At 42.1% G+C, this 19,934-nt stretch overlaps 2 protein-coding genes across 2 annotated transcripts in view; one reads left to right on the top strand and one right to left on the bottom strand.

The window, feature by feature from the left end:
* Window positions 1-15,622, bottom strand: part of ptcd3 (pentatricopeptide repeat domain 3) — a gene marked incomplete in the record, with an annotated part of 18,240 nt that extends 2,618 nt beyond the window's left edge. The window contains 16 exon segments of the mRNA XM_034121091.1: window positions 359-465; window positions 1,779-1,807; window positions 1,985-2,077; window positions 2,469-2,519; window positions 2,784-2,928; window positions 3,645-3,727; window positions 4,406-4,466; window positions 4,559-4,768; window positions 5,890-5,993; window positions 6,084-6,207; window positions 7,095-7,199; window positions 7,880-7,948; window positions 8,047-8,092; window positions 8,214-8,253; window positions 14,840-14,892; window positions 15,480-15,622. Of these exon segments, the coding sequence (XP_033976982.1) occupies window positions 359-465; window positions 1,779-1,807; window positions 1,985-2,077; window positions 2,469-2,519; window positions 2,784-2,928; window positions 3,645-3,727; window positions 4,406-4,466; window positions 4,559-4,768; window positions 5,890-5,993; window positions 6,084-6,207; window positions 7,095-7,199; window positions 7,880-7,948; window positions 8,047-8,092; window positions 8,214-8,253; window positions 14,840-14,892; window positions 15,480-15,607 (1,448 nt within the window).
* Window positions 15,623-15,815: 193 nt separating this feature from the next.
* polr1a (RNA polymerase I subunit A) overlaps window positions 15,816-19,934 on the top strand; it is a 57,793-nt gene continuing 53,674 nt past the window's right edge. Inside the window, exons 1-6 of the mRNA XM_034121092.1 lie at window positions 15,816-15,991; window positions 16,562-16,670; window positions 16,838-16,933; window positions 17,572-17,721; window positions 19,023-19,133; window positions 19,296-19,381. Of these exons, the coding sequence (XP_033976983.1) occupies window positions 15,915-15,991; window positions 16,562-16,670; window positions 16,838-16,933; window positions 17,572-17,721; window positions 19,023-19,133; window positions 19,296-19,381 (629 nt within the window). The 5' untranslated portion in view covers window positions 15,816-15,914. The remainder of the gene's footprint in view (window positions 15,992-16,561; window positions 16,671-16,837; window positions 16,934-17,571; window positions 17,722-19,022; window positions 19,134-19,295; window positions 19,382-19,934) is intronic.

The raw sequence follows: 19,934 nt of genomic DNA, 5'->3' as shown, positions 1-19,934 counted from the left end.
GAGAGGAGAGGAGAGAGGAAATTAATCTAATCCGTATATTTGTGGCATTTAAAGAAGTGACTCTACCATGAAAGACATTTCAATGGATATAAATACATTTCCCTTTGTCACATATCTGCGTCTCATCTTCACATATCCTCCTAGTGTCTTTAGGTCTTTATTTGTGAATCAAATGAAGGAATGTATTTCATGCTACACCAAGGCTCATGAAATCTATATTCTGCAACATTCATGTGGTTATTCATTATTAGGATATAGTATATTTAAAGAACTTTCTCCCAGTTGCTTCCTGCCCTCTGAGGCTTGGATGGTGGAGGTACAGTGTGTGTTGAGGTTAGTAGACGTCTTTGTCACGTACTAGAAGAAACTCTGCTTGTGGAGAGGTCCCAGCAGCCTCCAGTTCTCCCCGTGCTCCACCAGGTTAAACACCCTGTAACCCAGCTCCAGATCCTTATTGTTCAGACACTGTCACAAGCACAGAGAGAGAGGCAGGTCAGTGGACCAACAGAGAAACACAATAACAAAAGGCGCGTTCACACCGCAGTAATTTTCCCACTTTAGTTCCGATATAGTTCCGAAATGTCGCGTTCACACCAAAAAGAGCCGGAACTAAAATTAGTTCATGAGAAGTCAGGGACTTTCGTGGGAGAAAAAGGTTCCTATTTCTGATTGGCTGGGCGGAATGCAAACCACGCCTCGTAAAACTCCCAAAAAGTTTTGTGAAGCTGCCATTTCATTATCCTCGCATTAGCATTATTAGCATTATTAGCATTATTAGCATTAGCCCAGCGCACAAATGCAGAGAGACTAACTTATGGCAACACAAAAAAAAAAGATGGGAGCGGTGGAGATGAGGAGGTGTCGGCGTTCTGGCGATTTACTCGGAAGGCTTCAGTAGAAGCTGCTGGGACTCCCAGCAGCTTCTACTGAAGCCAGTCCCCAACTCCGGGGACTGGCTTCAGTAGAAGCTGCTGGGAGTCCCAGCAGCTTCTACTGAAGCCAGTCCCCAACTCCGGGGACTTCTGGCCGGGGACTCCGGGTGGCAGTATACGCCGTGAAGTGGTTTGCGGCCTGCCAGTAAACCCAAAGCAGAAGAAGAAGAAGTGACGTCAGCGGCTTCATTTGCCTAATCCTCCCCCAGGGACTTATTCCGGTGTGAACGCGATCTGCTCTTTAGTTCATGAGCACTAAAGAGTTCTCATGAACTAAGTTCTGATGAACCTTTGTGGGAAAAGAACTGCGGTGTGAAAGTGCCTAAAGAATGGGGAGACAGTCATCTGCATGACTTGAAATGTAAGACTTTGTAAAACCGATGACAGTTTGTATGTAATCAATGAAACGCTATCATCCAAGAAAAAAAAAGGTTATAGTTTAAAAAAAACATGCTAGGATTAATCAAATTGGATTTAAAATAGAATCAAAATAAGAATGTTTGAATTATTCCAAGGGAAACAGTTTTAGAATGGAAGAAAAATAACTCAAATAGAATAAAGGACATTTATATATAGGTTAAAGTAAGATTGAGAAACACATATTTACATTCAATTATTTACAACAAAAAAAAGAAGTTAACGTCAAATGTTATTTATATAAACAGTATTTGTATTCTTTTTCATTTGAAAGCAGAAGGAGTTATTCATATGTGAACAGTTCCCCTTGTGTAACACTTAAAGAATGCAGATCAATAAATAGCTTGATGGAAAAATAGGGTCGCAATTTAAAAAGAAAAACTTTGGATAAAGAAATTTTTTAGAAATAATTTAATAAAAAATACTTACTATTTTCATTGCGGTGGAGAAGAATAGAACTGGGAACAACAAATATCAGTAATCAGTATACATCTAAATATGGAAAGTGAAAAATGTATCCATATTTATGTGAGAAAAATGTATCGGTTTATCCTTTTTAGTCAGCATTTCTTCCTCACTTGCATATACATTACAAACCAAATAAGGACCAATTCGACACATGCACCCCAACATACCATCATCGGGGTCCTGGCAGGTGAAGCTTGTTCCCTCCAGCTCTGACATCACTTCCTGTAGAATGTCTGTGCTGACCGCGCCAGAGGAGGAGGCTGGAGAGGAAAGACAAAAGCAATGGATGATTTTTTTGATTGGACTTTTGATTGTTGCAAAACATTAAGATCTGTGGCAAACACACAGTTATGAAACGACGTGTTTCTTTCTATCGTCAGAAGTCAAAAGCTAACGTTAAGCTATAAACAAAGTACATTGTAGTAAGAGGACTTCATTTCCCCAACGCTAAGCTCAAGGTTGGGCATGATAACGTTTACTGCTCTCATTTCACTTGTTAGCAACCTCCACGTTTAGGACACATGGAAGCTTCGGACCAAACAAATGCTAACTCATTCCCAGGTTTTAAGATGAATTCCTGCACCACTCTATAGTGACAGACACACAAGTCTGTCCTGGTAATGTGAGTGTGTGAAGGAACATCGCTCTCACCTGCTTTGGAGAAGGCGTTCAGGATGTGGTCGTAGGAGGCCAGGCTGGGAGCTGAACACACAGAAACATTTTTTAACTGAAAACTATTATGGTTTTACGATTGTACCTCTCTGTGTGTGTGTGTGTGTGTGTGTGTGTGTGTGTGTGATGTGTGTGTGTGTGTGTGTGTGTGTGTGTGTGTGTGTGTGTGTGTGTGTGTGTGTGTGTGTGTGTGTGTGTGTGTGTGTGTGTGTGTGTGTGTGTGTGTGTGTGTGTGTGTGTGTGTGTGTGTGTGTGTGTGTGTGGTGTGTGTGTGTGCGTGCTGTGTGTGTTTACCTATCCCCATGGCCTTCATCTCGTTCAGAGTGTGTATGGCTTGTGTTTTGGCCAGAGAGCCGCAGCGCCTCAGAGCTTTCAGGACGCTGTTGAAGGTGGAGAGGTTGGGCTGGACTTTCTGCTGACTCATCTGATTCAGCAGCTCCTGCAGTGGGAAAAGAACAAGTGGATTCTTAACAATATGTGCCACATGAGTGACTTTCACTGCCACAAAGGGCTGAAAGGGATTTCAACATATATGGAGCCCCAAGGTGTATTCAGTCAAATAGTATGAGTACTTTATGAATAGAATGTGTGAAAAACATATGGGAAACAATCATTTTTGAAATTATTTAAGAAACGATTATATCATTTTAAAATGTTATTCTATCACTGTTATTTGCTTGAATATTTTATTTTATTTATTTCAAAATGCGCTTTAAAAAATGTTTTTATTTCATATGAAATAGAATAAGAGTAGTAAAAGAGTACTTCATAAAATGTGATTTACACTTTTTTATTATACTCCATTTATTATTATGAACATTCTTTTCATTATATCTTAATTATATATGTTGTGCATTTTGGTGCTATTTACCATTATTTTGGAAAATTCTTACAGTTTTTGGTAGAGCCAGATTCTACTTCATAGGGAATGGCACAGGGATGATAACATTTGAACTTCCTAAATCATTTATTGTTATTATGGGTATTTATTTCATAACATATATATTTGTATTATTATTATTATTATTATTATAATGAATTATTCTTTTAACATTTAATTATTTTACATTTTGGGGATCTAACCACTATTTATCTGAAAGTGTAGATCTCTTGAACATGAGGTCTGATGATATGCTGATAAGAAGACAGTCTTACAGCGAAGAGGCCCCATCTCTCGTGGTATTTGTCTCTGACGTCTGGAGCTGCGGTCAGCAGAGCGTTGAAGATGTGGACGTCAGCTGAAACACAAAGTTTCGTTTTGAGTCTTCTACTTCCAGAGCAGAACTTCCACAGGTTACCTGCAGACTCACTGAGACTACTAATGCTATCGTTTGCCATCGTCTCATGGTACGGTCAAGTAAAACACTTAACCCGACAGCAAGACACAATATCATAACCAACACAAACAAACATTTCAAAAATACACGACTACAACACAGACCTTTAACTGCCTGTTGAAATGAAAATAGATGGTTGAATCACTACATTTAAAAATGGTTGTAGAAGTTATTGAGCCTGTATTTAAATTGCCTGCATACAGTACTTTGTATAAGCCAGAGGTTTAAAGTAAAAAGGGAAAAATATACCAATGACCTACCATGTCCAACATTAACCCTATTACACTTTGCAATATGGACAATACTTAGGGTGTATCAAATACTCATCATTATCTTTATTTATACTAATAGAACATTATACATATTGTAATTGGAAAATGGTATTGTTGTTGGTATATATTGTAGTACAATGTGCCAATTTTTACTTGAAGTTCCTATGCTTATATCCATATTTTGATTTATTTAAAATGTCCGATAATTAGAGTACTCAGATTCTCATGAGGATTCAACCTGCAGTTTCTTTCAAATTGTGTTTGTATAGAAATAAAAGCCATTTCCTCTTCCTGTGTTCCCACTCACCGGTCAGTCTGTTGTTGAGCAGGTCTGTGTAAATGCTGAAGGCCTTTGCGTGGGCTCCGTGCTGGAAAGAGACACAAACATATTATATTTCATCTAGATGCAACCAAAATGGCCCCCCTGTTTCAGACCCCCCCCTGCAGTGAGGGTCCGTACCTTGACCATGCCTCTGATCAGAGCCGAGTAGCAGCGTGTGTCTCTCTCTGGCAGCAGGTTGAAGATCCGCTCTGCGTTGTTGTTCTCCTTCCAGCTGGACTTCATGATGTCTGAGGCCCGGCGCGGCCTCCCCAGGCCCTGCCTCCCCAGGCCCTGCTTCCCCAGACCCTGCTTCCCCAGGCCCTGCCTCACCTCCTCCCCAGGCTCCTCCTGACACACAGAGGGAAATACACACACTGTAGATTTAATACCATGTCTGAAGTTGTTGGGAAAATACTGAATGTCCTCTTCCAATATCAGAGTACACATGCTAACAAAGGTATCCCAACTGTAGCTGTGAACATGACAGGATGTATGATTACCTAGAAGAGCATCAGGACTGTTTTAGGCATATGATAGCTATGTGATTAACATGATGATTCAGCCTCTATGGAGATAGACATATGACAAGCATGATCATTTCTGACGTGGAGCTAATCTAAACTAAACATTGAATACTGCTTTCTATTCCTCCATCTTGTGACTGTGTAACTCCCTCTCTTGGATATCAGCATGTGAAGGACTCTGTTCAGGAACTAGTTGATGCTCTGTGTGTGATGACTACTTCCATTCTGGAGAGGATCACAAATACATGGATCCTGAGATTGAAGCTCAAGCCGGGGACGAGTGAGTTTTCTAACAGAAGTCTACAGCTAAAAGGTGACAGATTTGACTTTTTGTTGACATATATGAATAAAAAAGGGTTAAATATAAAGAAATACTTAATATTGCGTGTTTAATGCTTACATTAAATCAGAATACCTTTATTCGTCCCACAGAGGGGGAATGTACATACAATCATTTCTTATATGTTATTCCACCAACCATCTATCTATTAATGTATCCACCCACCCTCATCCATTTATTTAATCACTCAGAACATGCATTTCAAATGTTTTGAATCATTTATTTACTCCATACATTCTTTTTTATACGTTAATTAATTAAAATGTTTTTTTCTAAATAACGATGGCAATCTTGGGGCATTATAAACAAGATGTATTTAGAATTTGTTATTTTTATTGAACAGTGTAGAAAAAACGAATTGCAGTAAGTTTGATAATCAATAATAGTTTGGATCTTTTAAAAAATACAAACAAAATCAAAACGGCCAACTTGTGGTTCTGTTGTGACTATTTGTATATGTACTGTATTTTGTGTTTCACTTAACTCATTATTTATTGGAATTAGATCAAAACAACAATGGAGAAATGATTGGCAGGTAATTGATAATGGAAATAATTGTAGTTTCTTTGAAATCCCTCCTCAGGTTTGTATCAGCGATGACTCACCATGTCCTCTGACTGCGCCCCCCCCTCCTCCACAGGGTCTTTGTCACAGTACAGACAGATCAGGTCCAACAGGTCATAGGTAGTTTCCATAGAGACCGCTGTGCCTAGAAGAATTGAATCAAAAAAATAGATGTAGCAACATCCCTGAAAAAGAGAATGTGTGTCTTTGTCTGTGTGTGTGTGCGTGTTCTCACCAGACTGCAGGAGTTGGTCGTACATTTCAACAGCAGCTGTAACTTTCCTCAGGCTGACTCGTTCCTTCAGCGCCTCCTCACTCACATCCTCCAGGAGCAGTGACACCGTCTCTGGCATCAGACACTACACACACACACACACACACACACACACACACACACACACACACACACACACGGTGCTGAGAAATTCCCACTGCACTTTAAATCAACTCTATTTATATAGGAAAGCAGTGCAGTGACTAACTCTTTGCTTATTCAAGTAAGGATTCCTGTCAAAACCCCCTAAAAAGTATGCTCCATACATCCACAGTGGAAGATTAAACAGTGATGGCCAAAAAGAGTGGTGCAGGAATTAGTCCTAAACCCGGAAATGTAGTTAGCATTTTAGTTCTTCTGGTTCCCTCGTCGAGCATTCAACGTTTTTGGTTAGAAGCCTAAAATAAGGTGTGTGGTTAACACAAGATAAGGTTTTCACAGTTTGATATCAAATCCGTCAGTAAATACCCCTCATGAATGTCTGAAGCTGCTATGTGTCATAAAGACAGCGGTTGCTAGGGGACTAAATGGCTACTACTACTAAACATCATCATGCTGGACCATTAGCCCGCTTTAGCCTAGCGGTGGTGACGTGGCGCCATGTGGCCGTGATGTAATTAGTTCATAGCCTAATGTTAGCTTTTTGCTTCCTGCTATTGCATTTATGCTTTAACTCTTATACAAGTGGTGTTAATATGTGGAGATGATCCTGTTGAACAAAATGTGGAAGTATCATAAATTTGTGTTTGCCACAGAAATTCCAAAATCTAATGGAACTGCTATGCTAATGTCTCTGTCGGCCTACAAAATGCGTCTTTACTCCAACAATCTGCAAATGTGTGTGTGTGTGTGTGTGTGTGTGTGTGTGTGTGTGTGTGTGTGTGGGTGTGTGTGTGTGTGTGTGTGTGTGTGTGTGTGTGTGTGTGTGTGTGTGGTGTGTGTGTGTGTGTGTGTGTGTGTGTGTGTGCTTACCGGTATATGTGGTTCAGCGAAGTCTGTGGTGAAATACTTGGGATTATTGTTGATAAAGAATTTGGCTGCAGATTTGCCAGACTCCTTAGAGAGAGAGCACAACTTCTGCAGGGAGACACAACGACACAGGCTCAGTTACAAAACATATATTACAAATATTTATATTACAGCAACATACATACAACAGCAATCTCTTTTGTTGCTCAAATCCAAATGTACTGCCATTCCAAAATGACCACCATTAAGCAGAGATAGAAGAAGTACTGATGTTTTACATTAGTGAAACTAGCAATACTACAGTATAGCAATACTCGGTTACAAGCTTAAGTCATGCATTAAAAATTGTTCTCAAGAAAAAGTACAAAAGGATTAGTATTCAAATGTACCAAAAAGTAAATGTAGTCATTACGCAGTATTTCAAAATCAAACACATTAAATATTTGTATCATAATTATTCATGCATTAGTGTGTTCATCACTTCAATGTTGCAGCTTATAAAGTAAATGTGGGGTGGTCCAAATTATAATAAATGTAATAATAATTTGATTTATACTGCATGTCATACTACTGACTGTAATCTGCTAAATAAATGTAGTGAAGTAAAAGTATGAAGTAGCTTAAAGTGAAAATACTCAAGTGAAATATACTTGAGTAAATGTACTTAGTTACATTACACCACTGTTGTTGTTGTAGATACTAATACATTAAGTTGCCTTCAACAACCCATAGGTCCCGATATGAGGGGATAAAAATGACAAATGGGATGTCGTGTTTTTTTGACGTACAAACTCATTAACTGTCCTGGGCGAGAGGAAAGGATCATCCTGGAAGTTGTGGGGATATGCTGTAGGATCCTAGAAACAGAAACAATTATAATATATGAACAAACAGGCACACAGACAGATAAACTAGCAAACTGTTTCAGTGAAAGTTCATCAGATGAAGCTCTCACCCTGCCAACAGTGGAAGACAGAGCCTCCAGCACCGCCTCTTTGCTCCTGTTCAATGACAAAGGACACATTAGTCTGGCATAAAGACACCTGATGCAAATGTAAAATACAAATACTGACTTGATTTACAAGCGTATGTAAATGGGCCTTTAAGCATATGGACACTTACCATGTTTTCTTCCTGGGGATGACGATAGTATCTGTAGGTTCTGCAACAATATTGGGAAAAAGGTGTGATTGAGTGTAATGTCACCAATATATTACAACAAATTATAAGTAATGCTTTGATGTAGAACAAAACTAACAGACATTTATTCAACATCTAAACATTTTCCTATAACTCAAATTTTCCAATTTAAAGGATCAGTTCTTCTTCTTTACCTGCTGCTGACAATGGAAATCTTTAAAAATGGGACATGAATTTGTAGTTTGTTCCTTTTGGCAAAACGTTTTCCCTAAAAAAGTAATATTTAAAATCGAACATCACTCGAAGATTAGTGCATTTTGACAGATTTAAATTCCAGCTGCAGATTAGAGCACATTGCTCTAGAAGTTACATGTAGGGCTGCAGGATTGTATAAACTCAAATAAACTGCATGATGAACTTTAAATAAACATGTCACCCTGTGCTAAAGTTAGGGTTATGTTTCTGAAAAATGAACAGAGGAATAACCCATATCCAACATATATTCGTTACTAGGCAAAAGTTCATCCGTCTGATGAATGTTTTCATGTTTTTCACAATATAAAAAACATAGCCATCCATATCCGGTTAGCAGAGGTGGACAAAGTAATTATACTTTTTACTTGAGTAAAAGTAGAAATACACCAGTCTCGGAATACTCTCTTACCAGTAAAAGTCCTGCATACAAAATCTTACTTGAGTAAAAGTACAAAAGTATTGGCATCAAAATATACTTAGAGTACCAAAAAGTAATGTCCCATTTTAGAATCATTACATTTCGGTATAATGATTATTGAAGCATTAATGTGTTCATCACAGCTGTTAAAGGTGGAGCTTATATAAATACTTTATATACTGCTGCTCGATATCTTAACCTATCATTTTATATCATAGTTAATTTATTATAATATCTATTTGTTAAATAAATGTAGTTGAGTAAAAACTACAATATTGGCTTCCAAAATGTAGTGGAGTAGAAGAAAAAAATAAGCATAACATGGAAATACTTAAGGAAACTACAAGTTCACCAAAATCTTAGATAGGTGCAGTACTTTTAGCCGGTATTTGCACATCTGTACACAAGCAACCTCTTATCCAATTTCCATAACAATACTGCACATATTTTATTTCAGTTTATTTTTATTATTCTAAGTACTTGGCAATAGTATACTGCACGTAGTTTCATTTTTGTACATCCAGATTACATGTAAATAATTGTACTATATCCTAACATATAATAGTTTAAATTATTCTGATTTTATTCGTTGGTTGTTATCTTACTTTTTATCTTCTTTAACTGTGTTTATGTATGCACCTTGAATACCAAGGCAAATCCCTCATATGTGTAAACCTCCTTGGCAATAAACCAGTTCTATTTCGTATATGGCTTCGCCCTCTAAGGCTATCGCTATTGGGTAATCCCCCTGCACACCCGCGCAGCACTGAAACACTTGTAGTCCACGCCCACCCGCAAGGTGGGCCCCACCCTCGGGCTCCCTTCTGGTATAAATAGGAAGGAGGCCCGACAATCTGCTCCCTCTTTTCTTCAGCACGCGTACGCGGCTCTAAACCAGCAGCTAGGCATGCACCCACTGTGCCCGTCTCCCCTCGGGCGACAGGAAGCGAAGAGCGGACGCTCTCGCTGCTGCGGCCGAGGAGGACGATTGGCCCGTCCAGGCTTACGAGCCCGTGGACGGGGGCCTCGTGTCCCTGGAGCCGAGTGCTGGGCAGGAGTCGGACGACTCCTACCCCGCCTCCCTCCACGGTTCCTTCGGTTCTCCCCTCCCTCCTCTCCCCCGGACAGGGGAGACAGAGTCGGAGCAGGGTGCTAGCTTGGCGGCCGAACATGCAGTCCCCTTCTCCGTCACCACAGCGCTACCGGCGATAGGTGGCATCCTAGGGGAACTGCCGGAGATTAGGGATGTCCCGATCACCTTTTTTTGCTCCCGATCCGATTCCGATCATTTGATTTTGACAATCTGCCGATACCGATTTTTCCCGATCCGATCTTTATGCAATGCATTAAGAGGAAAAAAAAGGTAACGATAACGGCTGGTCATCCAACGCGATGAATTCAGCTATCTTGGCTGTTATTTTTTTGGCCTTTTCACTGTTCTGGGGTAGTTTCTCTTTCCTTTTAAAAGTCTCTGAAAGTGTCGGTTGTTTCAGTGCCGTTACCTGAGTGGCCGCTGTGTACTCGTCGTGTTGTTGTTGGTGGTGGTGTTTGTATTAGATTGGTCATGTTGAACGTAGCTCTGTTCTTTCCACCACGCGGAACCTCCGCCTTGCAAACATTGCATCTGGCTGTTACACTGCCTTCGCTGTCAATTTTATAATACTTCCAAACTCCTGACATTTTCTCTGTCCCGAGTCACCAGCTGAACGTAGCCTCTTGTTAGCTTACTGCTACTATTAGACACTGCGCCCACTCTGTTGCCAGATTTGAGAGAAATAAGCAACCAGGTCTATGAAAACAAGCCCAAAAGAAGCAACACATACATGATGTTGTGTAATTTTAAACCAAAACTAAGGCCTCAGGATGACTTTAAGACGTGAACATGGTCATTTTTGTTTTGTAACATTAAATAAAATGTATAAAAATATTTTATAAAAAAAAAAAAAAAAAAAAAAAAAAAAAAAAAAAATCCGATCCCCGATTTTTTTCTCCCGATTCCGATCTTTTGAAAATCACGTGATCTGCTCCGATCCCCGATCACGTGATCGGATCGGGACATCCCTACCGGAGATCATACGCAAGGCGGCCGCCTGCAGAGATCTCCCCGTTCCCCTAGCTCAGGAGGGGTGTGCGGCGAACCCGAGGACCCTGAAGGCTCCGGTGGCCACATTTGTTCCCCTCACCAAGGTGGAGGGGTTCACAGATGCTGGTTTCCCAGCCACCCCTTCTCTGGAGCCGAGTCTGATGGCGTTTTTTGGGGTAAGACAGGCCAACATGATGGCCGGACGGCGCCCTACGTTGACCGCCCCCAGAGACCAGTATGTCGTCCACCAGGCCGACCGGGGTGCACCAGTGTGCCTTTCAGGCGTCGGCGGCGGCGAATAACATCGCGCTGCTCTCCAACTCGTGGTGACGCTGGTAGAGTGGTCCACCACCTTGGCCGCTGACGAGGCAGAGGAGATCAGCAAGGCGGCCAGCACGGCGCTCACTCTGTGCGTGTCCGTCGCTGTCTCCCAGGCGAGGATTGCCGCGTGGGTGACACAGATCCAGCGCCACCTCTGGCTGAAGCAGGCGTCCGTTACGGAGACGGCCAGAAAAGTGCTGCTGGACGCTCCAATCACGTGGCGTGGCTCATCGCCATGACGACCACAACACATCTTGAGCATGTGCGCCCGCTCTCAGAGTGGCAGCACATGTGTCTGATGGACAGATGGATGAGCAGGCTGATCAAGCAGAGGGTACACCCTGCAGTTCGCCTCTTCCCCCCCCCACAGTTCAATGGGATACAGGAAACACTCCTGTCATCCCGGAACAGTATCTTGCGCTCGATTCAGAGCTGCAGGAACTCCTGTTGAAAGAGGCTATTTCCAGGGTTCCTCAAAGGGAGGAAAATCAGGGGGTTTTACTCCCGTTACTTTTCTAATCCCATTTCTTCAAAGTGTGTATAAGGCTGGAGCCACTACACAGAGGAGGGATGAGAGTGTGGTTTTATCTGGACGACCTGCTATTGCTGGCTCGCTCCAGGGAGGAAGTCGCTTTACAGACGTTACATCTCGTATCGCATCTGTCAAAGCCTGGGTTTCAGAATGAATTGGAAGAAGAGCTGTCCTCTTCCCTCTCAGACAATCATTTATCTGGGAGTGGAATTAAACTCAGCCAGCAGGAGAGCGTAGCTCTCGCGGCAGCGAGTGGAGAAACTGACAGCCCTCCTCCGGCGTGTCACAACCCGCACAGCCCTCTCCGTCATGCAGCTGCTCGGCGTTGACGTCAGCTGGTCACGTGGCGATCCCCCTGGGTGTCTTCCAACAGGGGGAGACTCCAGAGGTGGTTCATTTGCTGCAGAAGCCTGCTGTTTTTAACCTATTGGTTTATAAACTGCAGAGTCCCAGAATGCTGACGATCAAACAGGTGCTGGAATGTGTTCACCAGGACGACTGGTTCACTTCCATAGACCTGAAGCATGCACGTATACTTCCATGTACCCATCATCCAGAAACACAGGAAATCCCTGCGTTTCTCATTTCAGGGAATATCAGACCAGACAATCGTCTGCCGTTCAGATATTCCCTGGCTCCTCGCACATTTTCAAGGTGTGTAGAGAAGGCTGGAGCCACTACACAGAGGAGGGATGAGAGTGTGGTTTTATCTGGACGACCTGCTATTGCGGGCTCGCTCCAGGGAGGAAGTTGCTTACAGACGTTACATCTCGTATCGCATCTGTCAAAGCCTGGGTTTTTTCATACATTGGAAGAAGATCTGTCCTCTTCCCTCCCAGACAATCATTTATCTGGGAGTGGAATTAAACTCAGCCAGCATGAGAGCGCGGCTCTCGCGGTTCTCGCGGCAGAGAGTGTAGAAACTGACAGCTCTCCTCCGGCGTGTCACATCCCGCAGCGTGGTGACAGCCCTCTCCGTGATACAGCTGCTCAGCATAACGTCAGCTGGTCACGTGGTGATCCCCCTGGGTCTCCCCCACAGGAGGAGACTCCAGAGGTGGTTCATTCGCCTGGGCATCAACCCCGTGCGTCAGAGGTAAATGTGCTGGGGCTGCTCTCCGTTTTGGGAAGTATTCCAGCACTTCGCCCCGTTGCTGTACAATCAAACATGTGTTGGTTCGCACAGACAACAGGCCACGGCAGCCTACCACAATCGCCAGGGAGGAGTACGATCTGCGCAGCTTCTGAACGCAGCCAGGCGACTGCTGTTCTGGGCGCGCACACACACGTTGCTCTCCATCAGAGCAATGTATATTCCCGGCGAATTGAACAGAGGGCCTTGCAGAGCGCAGGATCACCCCCCTCTGGGGGTAGACGCGTTTGCACATCGGCCGTGGCCTAGGGTGCTGTTATACGGTTTTTCCCACCAGTTCCGCTGACCCCTCGGTTCCCGGACTGAGTGCGGGAGAAGCGGCTATCAGCGGTCCTGATAGCCCCGGAGTGTCCTGGTTTCCATGCCTACAGCGTACGCTGTCAGGCAGACCGTGGGAGACTCAGACCTGTGTCACGCACACTGGCGGGTCACGCGCACTGGCGCCTCAATGGGATTTGGCTTTGGTGTTACGCGCACTAAGCAAAGCCCCATTTGAACCTTTAGATCAGGTTCCCCTTAAACTGTTATCAGCCAAAGCAGTATTACTTTTGGCTCTATCAGCGAAAAGGGTGAGTGATTTGTCTGCTCTCTCTGTGGCTCCGTCATGTCTCCGGATCCAAGGAGATGGCAGCTCAGCTGTTTTACGCCCTAACCCGGCTTTTATGCCAAAGGTCATCATGAGCTCTTTTAGATCAAGAGTGATCACCTTGGATGGCTTATTTCCTCCCCCTCACAGGTCGGAGGAGGAAGCCACATCTCATCTCCTCTGTCCCTGCTTTGCGCCGTTCCCAGCGCCTGGTTGTGCATTACAGAGAGCGCTCATTCGGGCAGCCTCTGTCTGCACAACGGCTGTCACACTGGCTGTGTGAGGCTGTGTCGCAGGCATATGTCTCCTCTGGGGTGGATCCCCCGGAGAACATCAGTGCGCACTCCACCAGAGGAATTTCCTCCTCCACGGCTTTGCACGGAGGAATGTCGGTGGAAGACATTGCAGAGAGCTGCCCTTGTTCCCCCCTTTTGTTTATCGCTGGACAAAGTGTGACCTTAGTCTCTACTTTTTCACAGCGGCAGGTATGTATTGTTCCCAGCCTTCGTCCCCTCATGGAAAATATTCATGTTATGCTATATTCCAGGGACTGTGATGCACCATTCGCATGGCGCAATAGGCATGGGTTATTATCTGAGCAGGTGTGTCTGTGCTTCTAGTACCGGGCGGACCCAGTGGGGCGCAGACTACATCTTGCTTCGCCCTTAACCCAATAGCGATAGCCTTAGAGGGCGAAGCCATATACGAAATAGAACTGAAGTTACCTACTGTAACTCCAGCTTCTATGAGTATAGGCGTAGCCCTCTAAGTTCTGGGCCCCACTGGCTCCACGAATAGCTTAAGAAAAGTTGTTTTGTGTGGGAGCAGATTGTCGGGCCTCCTTCCTATTTATACCGGAAAGGAGCCCGAGGGTGGGGCCCACCTTGCCTGGTGGGCGTGGACTACAAGTGTTTCAGTGCTGCACGGGTGCGCAGGGGGATTACCCAATAGCGATAGCCTTAGAGGGCTACGCCAATAGTCATAGAAGCTGGAGTTACAGTAGGTAACTTCAGTTTCTGATTCTGATTGAGTAAATGTACTTCAATACGTTACACCACTGCCTGTTGGTTAGTTGTAAACGGAAGCATTAACACTGATACAATTTTACTCAAGGATTATGACTCCTACATTGAAAGCATTTTATAACGAGCCCTTGACAAAAAGATGACAACATATTGAAGCAGTTACGATTTCCTTACACTGATATTGTCTGTAGTGACAGTGTATCAATCATGACCAAAATCTTAATCCAAAAATTACCTTTATTAGCTTCTGCGGCTTGTTGTCGCAGAGCTGAAGTCCAACCAAAATTCCTGGGAAAAAACAAACATATTAAGTAAAAGAAGTTACACTTTGGGTATGTTATCTTTACTTTTAACATCCCCTGATCAGTTTTCATGCACATTTTACGCAGCGCACTCAATCTAAAAACGGATATTGTACATATTTGTTGTCCCTAGTAATTTTTCATTTTGTACTTTTTTTATAATTGTATTCTGTTTTTGACTATTGCAGCAATTAACCAAGCGAAAGTATTCTATTTCCTCTTGATATATTTACTGTATGCAAACATTTGGTTCAGGGGCATAGAGGGTAAATCCACTAATCGTCAGATCACCGGTTCGATCCCCGCATCCCCCAGTGACACTTGTGCAAAACACTTAACACCAAATTGCTCCCCATGGGTGTATAAATATGTGGTTGAATGGAAACATTTTGGCATGTTGTGTTAGCGCTTTGATGTGGCTAAAGAAAGCGTTATACAAATACAAGTTCAGTTCATTAAGACGTGACCTCCTGTCAAATTATGCTAGCTGCAGCTGTAGTAGTACAGTGACCGCAATTAATATAGACTAAAGTCGACTGATCTATATTCTGCTTTAAAACAAACATGTCTTACCTGTGACTCCATAGCTGTTCGAAATTATTAAGCAAAATCCGACTGTTTCTTTGGATATAATGCCCTACGTGCCTACCGGGCGCCGCCATGTTGTTACTAACTGAAGGCTTCTGGGAGGGAGAAACCATGTGGGCTGTGAAAAGGGGAGAGCACAATAATAACACATTGTATTTTAAAGAAATACTACTCTTAATTCATACGTGTCCTCGAGCAAGCTACAATTTTAACATAGAGTAATATATTCCAATAGCACCATATCCCCTAGCTTTATGAAAAGTCTATTTATCTGTTCTTGTCTCCCCCCTCTAATTTTACGTTAGGTCCCACGATCCCTCCACGTGCAGACCAGGAGCAACTGAGTGTCGCATGTGGTTCAACTGTACGCCATGAATTGATATCAATAAAACTCCTCAAAGCTAGCTTAATTCTCCGAAAATGTTGTTTAGTAAAGAAGTGCCATGGCGGCGGCTGGAAGGCCTGTCGTTTGGCATGTACTCAGCTGAAGAGATAAGGTGAGAAAAGACATGTTGCTAGCTTTTGGACTTAATGCTAAACATGAGTTGAAAACAACATGCCTGCTCATCTCAGCATGCTTTAACGTCATGTTGTACATATTTAAGCTCAGAGTTGCTATGTCAATGTTCATAATAGATATGTTGTATTTGTTTTGTTTACGTCAATTCATTTTATTCTGTTAAATTGGTTAGTCTTCTGTTTTTCATATACATATCTTGTTGTGTTTTATTAATAAGTGACATATCTTGCATGTCCTCCTATCTGAAACATGCTAATTTATTATTTATCTGTTTATATCAAATGTTCGCTTATTATTTTTCGTTAAACACTTCGTTACTTTTCTTTATAGTACTAAAAATACATGTATTATTTATATTTTTTCATTTCCTCCATGGATTAACTCTTCAAGGTCCTATTAAAATGACACTAAACCGACTTAATTCAGATTACACTTTAATAATATAGTTATTCCCTGCAGTGGTAAAATAACCCAGAAATGTATATGAATTCAAAATAACTGTGGAGTCTGTTATTATAATGATGCATCTTTCCCATTTCCTGTCCAGGAAGCTGAGTGTGAAGACGATCACTAACTTCAGGTTCCTGGATGCCGTTGGGAATGTGGCCCCAAACAGCCTGTACGATCTGGCCCTGGGTCCAGCAGACAACAAAGAGGTACGCCTCCACTGTTATAATATAAATTGCACACGTGTGTATGATACAGTAATGATGACACATCTGTTAAATGCTGTACCTGTATCTGTTGCATATATTGTGCGCTGTAACTCAGCAAGTACTTAAAATAAAAAATAAATCATGTTTCATTCCGTATTTTTTACCAGGTGTGTTCAACCTGCTGTCAGGACTTCAACAACTGTCCCGGTCACATGGGGCATGTGGAGCTACCTCTACCTGTTTACAACCCGCTGTTCTTTGATGTAAGCCGATCCACGAATGCACCACAAAACTGTACATACACATGAACTACTTAACATGTTAACTTTATTACTGTGTGTGATTCTGTCAATGTTAGATGAGCCTTAGGGGTTCAAATCTGATACATTAGCATTAACTTTCTGTCAACGCAAGTTGCTCGAATTTATTATGATTTTCAAATACAGAACAGGCTTTCTGCTCATTTGACTGATCTGATCCAAACTCATGGTTTTGATTTTCTTCAGATTATTCAATTGTATTGTTAAGAGCCAACGTTTTTAGTGGATTCATTTATTAGTTCACTAAACATTTTCATAACCCATACATTATTTTGTCAACAAAATTGAACAAAAAAACATACATTTTCTGTTTCCTGCTCAAGTGGGATTAGATTTTTTTTTTTTAATTGATCATTTTTGCACTGTTGGTTGAACAACACAATTAAGAACATACCTTTCAGATATGCAATATGTTTATGTTTATGTATTTTTAAAGATGATCTCCTAAATTATGATTAGTTTCAGGCTAAATCACTTTCTGAATTGACAATCCCTGCTTTTATGATTTTTGTACTAACATCTTTTGACCGGTAATATAATGTTATGCCATTATTTCACCTTCTTCTCACCTCCTCCATCAGAAACTGTACCTGCTGATCCGTGGCTCGTGTCTCTCATGTAACATGCTGCTGTGCCCCCGCGCCGCCATGCACCTGCTGCTCAGCCAGCTGCGGCTGCTGGACCACGGGAACATGCAGGAGGTGTACCAGGCGGAGCAGGTCCTCAGCAAGGTGGGTCTGAAGCACCTGGGGAATCTAGTGATGGAGATTGGTACACATGGTGTGGGCAATATGACCAAAAATCGTATCACGGTACAAGTACATTCATATCAAAACGTGATATATCAAAGTCAAAGTCAAAGTCAGCTTTGTTGTCAATAATTCTACATGTTGAACATCCAGAAATATCGAAATATCGTTTCCCGCAGTCCTACAGTGTGACATATATACATCAAACAAAAAACAAAAAGGGCCTAGATAAACATGGTATACATTAAACAAAACAAAGGGCCTAGATAACCGGGGTATACAGTTTAAAATGTCAATAATATAATTTAAGTGTTTAAAGTACAGTTTCAGTGCAGTAGCAGCCGAGATGGGCAGAAAAGTGAGTTAGGGGGTTAGAGTCCAGGACCATTTGGGGCAGGGGAGAAAGGTCGGAGGCAGGGTGGAGAGTTCAGGGGAGAGATGTCAGAGGGCGGAAGAGATGGAGGGAGGAGAGAGAGTTCAGCATCCTGACCGCCTGGTGGAGGAAGCTGTTGCCCAGCCTGGAGGTGCGCGAGCTGAGGCTAAGGAACCTTCTTCCTGAAGGCAGGAGGCTGAAGAGGCTGTTGGAGGGGTGGGTGGAGTCACCCACAATGCTGAGTGCTTTGCGGGTGAGGCGGGTGTTGTATATGTCCTGTAGTGAGGGGAGTGAGGCACCGATGATCCTCTGGGCAGAGTTCACAATGCGCTGCAGGCTCTTGCGGTCGGCGGCGGTGCAGCTTCCGAACCACAGCGTGATGCAGCTGCTGAGGATGCTCTCGGTCTATATATAGATTATATATATATATATATATATATATATATATATATATATATATATATATATATATATATATATATATATATATATATATATATATAATATAGACTACTTTATCGCAAATGGTTTTTATTTTTATTTTATTAACTTCACATGAGACAATGCTTGAGTTAACAAGAAAAGACACAAACCAGTAAAAGTTAAGAGAATCAAAATGGATATTTTAAGGTTTTAAGTGTTAAAGGTTTCCAGCTTAACAGGTGCAAATATATATACTAGCCTAACTTCGGTTTATGCAATATTAAGTCATATTAAATAACACAAATTAGTATTTTACAGTAAATCGGTCAATGTAGAATTTGCTCCTTTTTATATTTAAATTGATAAAACACTGACAACAGAATCAGTCCTCACGTTACCGTTCACCATAATTGTGATTATATTATTTTTTGCAGATGTGTGAATGAACTGTTTTCAATGTAATCTTTATTTTCAAAATGTCTGTCAGCACCTGGAGGAGAACCCCAAAGCCACAGGAGATGAGATCCAGCTGGTGCTGACGCAGTTTACAGACAGCATAGTCGGAGTAAACACTGAAGGCTCAGCGAACACCAAACCGGTGAGTACACAACACACACACACACACACACACACACACACACACACACACACACACACACACACACACACACACACACACACACACACACGGACTGCACTCCATTACAAAAATCACAAAGTGTGTTTGAATATAGAATCTATAGTGTCATTGTGTTTTCAGATCAAACACCTTGTTGAAAAGAAGTACAGTTTGATCAATGACTTCTGGAGGATCCATATGAAATCTAGGAAGTGCCCTTACTGCAGGTAACATGATAAAAGTGGTTTGGCCTTTACTTGATTGTGATTAAATGTTGGTCTGAAATACTTTCTGTTGAAAAGCTGAACCATGTACAGTCTTGTCTTTAGTCGTGTGGAACCAGTCACACTTTTGTGTTTCTACTGCACCGTAAGGCACAACTCCACTCAAATAGACTTTTTTGTTTAATTCTCAAATTAAATGGTCAATGTGTCATAGGACAATACAATGAGGTGATGACATGTTGGACAGACTTGTAAACTGCAACTTGACTGTTTTCAAGGTGGTTATCTTAGTTATTCGCTTGACCCGTTTTTTAAGGGGCCTGTTATGCTCATCCAGGTCATATTTGTATTTAGCTCCTCTACTGTGACATGTCTCCATACTTTAATGTTCAAAAAGCTCTTTATTGTTCTCATACTGCCTGTGCTGCATCACCTCTTTTCACCCTCTGTCTGAAACCAGAGCCCAGTCTGCTCTGATTGGCTAGCTGCCTGGCTCTGTTGTGATAGGGATATAAGCCTTTGCAGACCATTTACATGCACACAAACCTATATAACA

This window comes from Trematomus bernacchii, unplaced genomic scaffold (genome assembly GCF_902827165.1).
Source record: "Trematomus bernacchii unplaced genomic scaffold, fTreBer1.1, whole genome shotgun sequence".
NCBI lineage: Eukaryota > Metazoa > Chordata > Actinopteri > Perciformes > Nototheniidae > Trematomus > Trematomus bernacchii.
The sequence above is the reverse complement of the archived record's forward strand: the minus strand, read 5'-3'. Positions and strand labels throughout refer to the sequence as shown.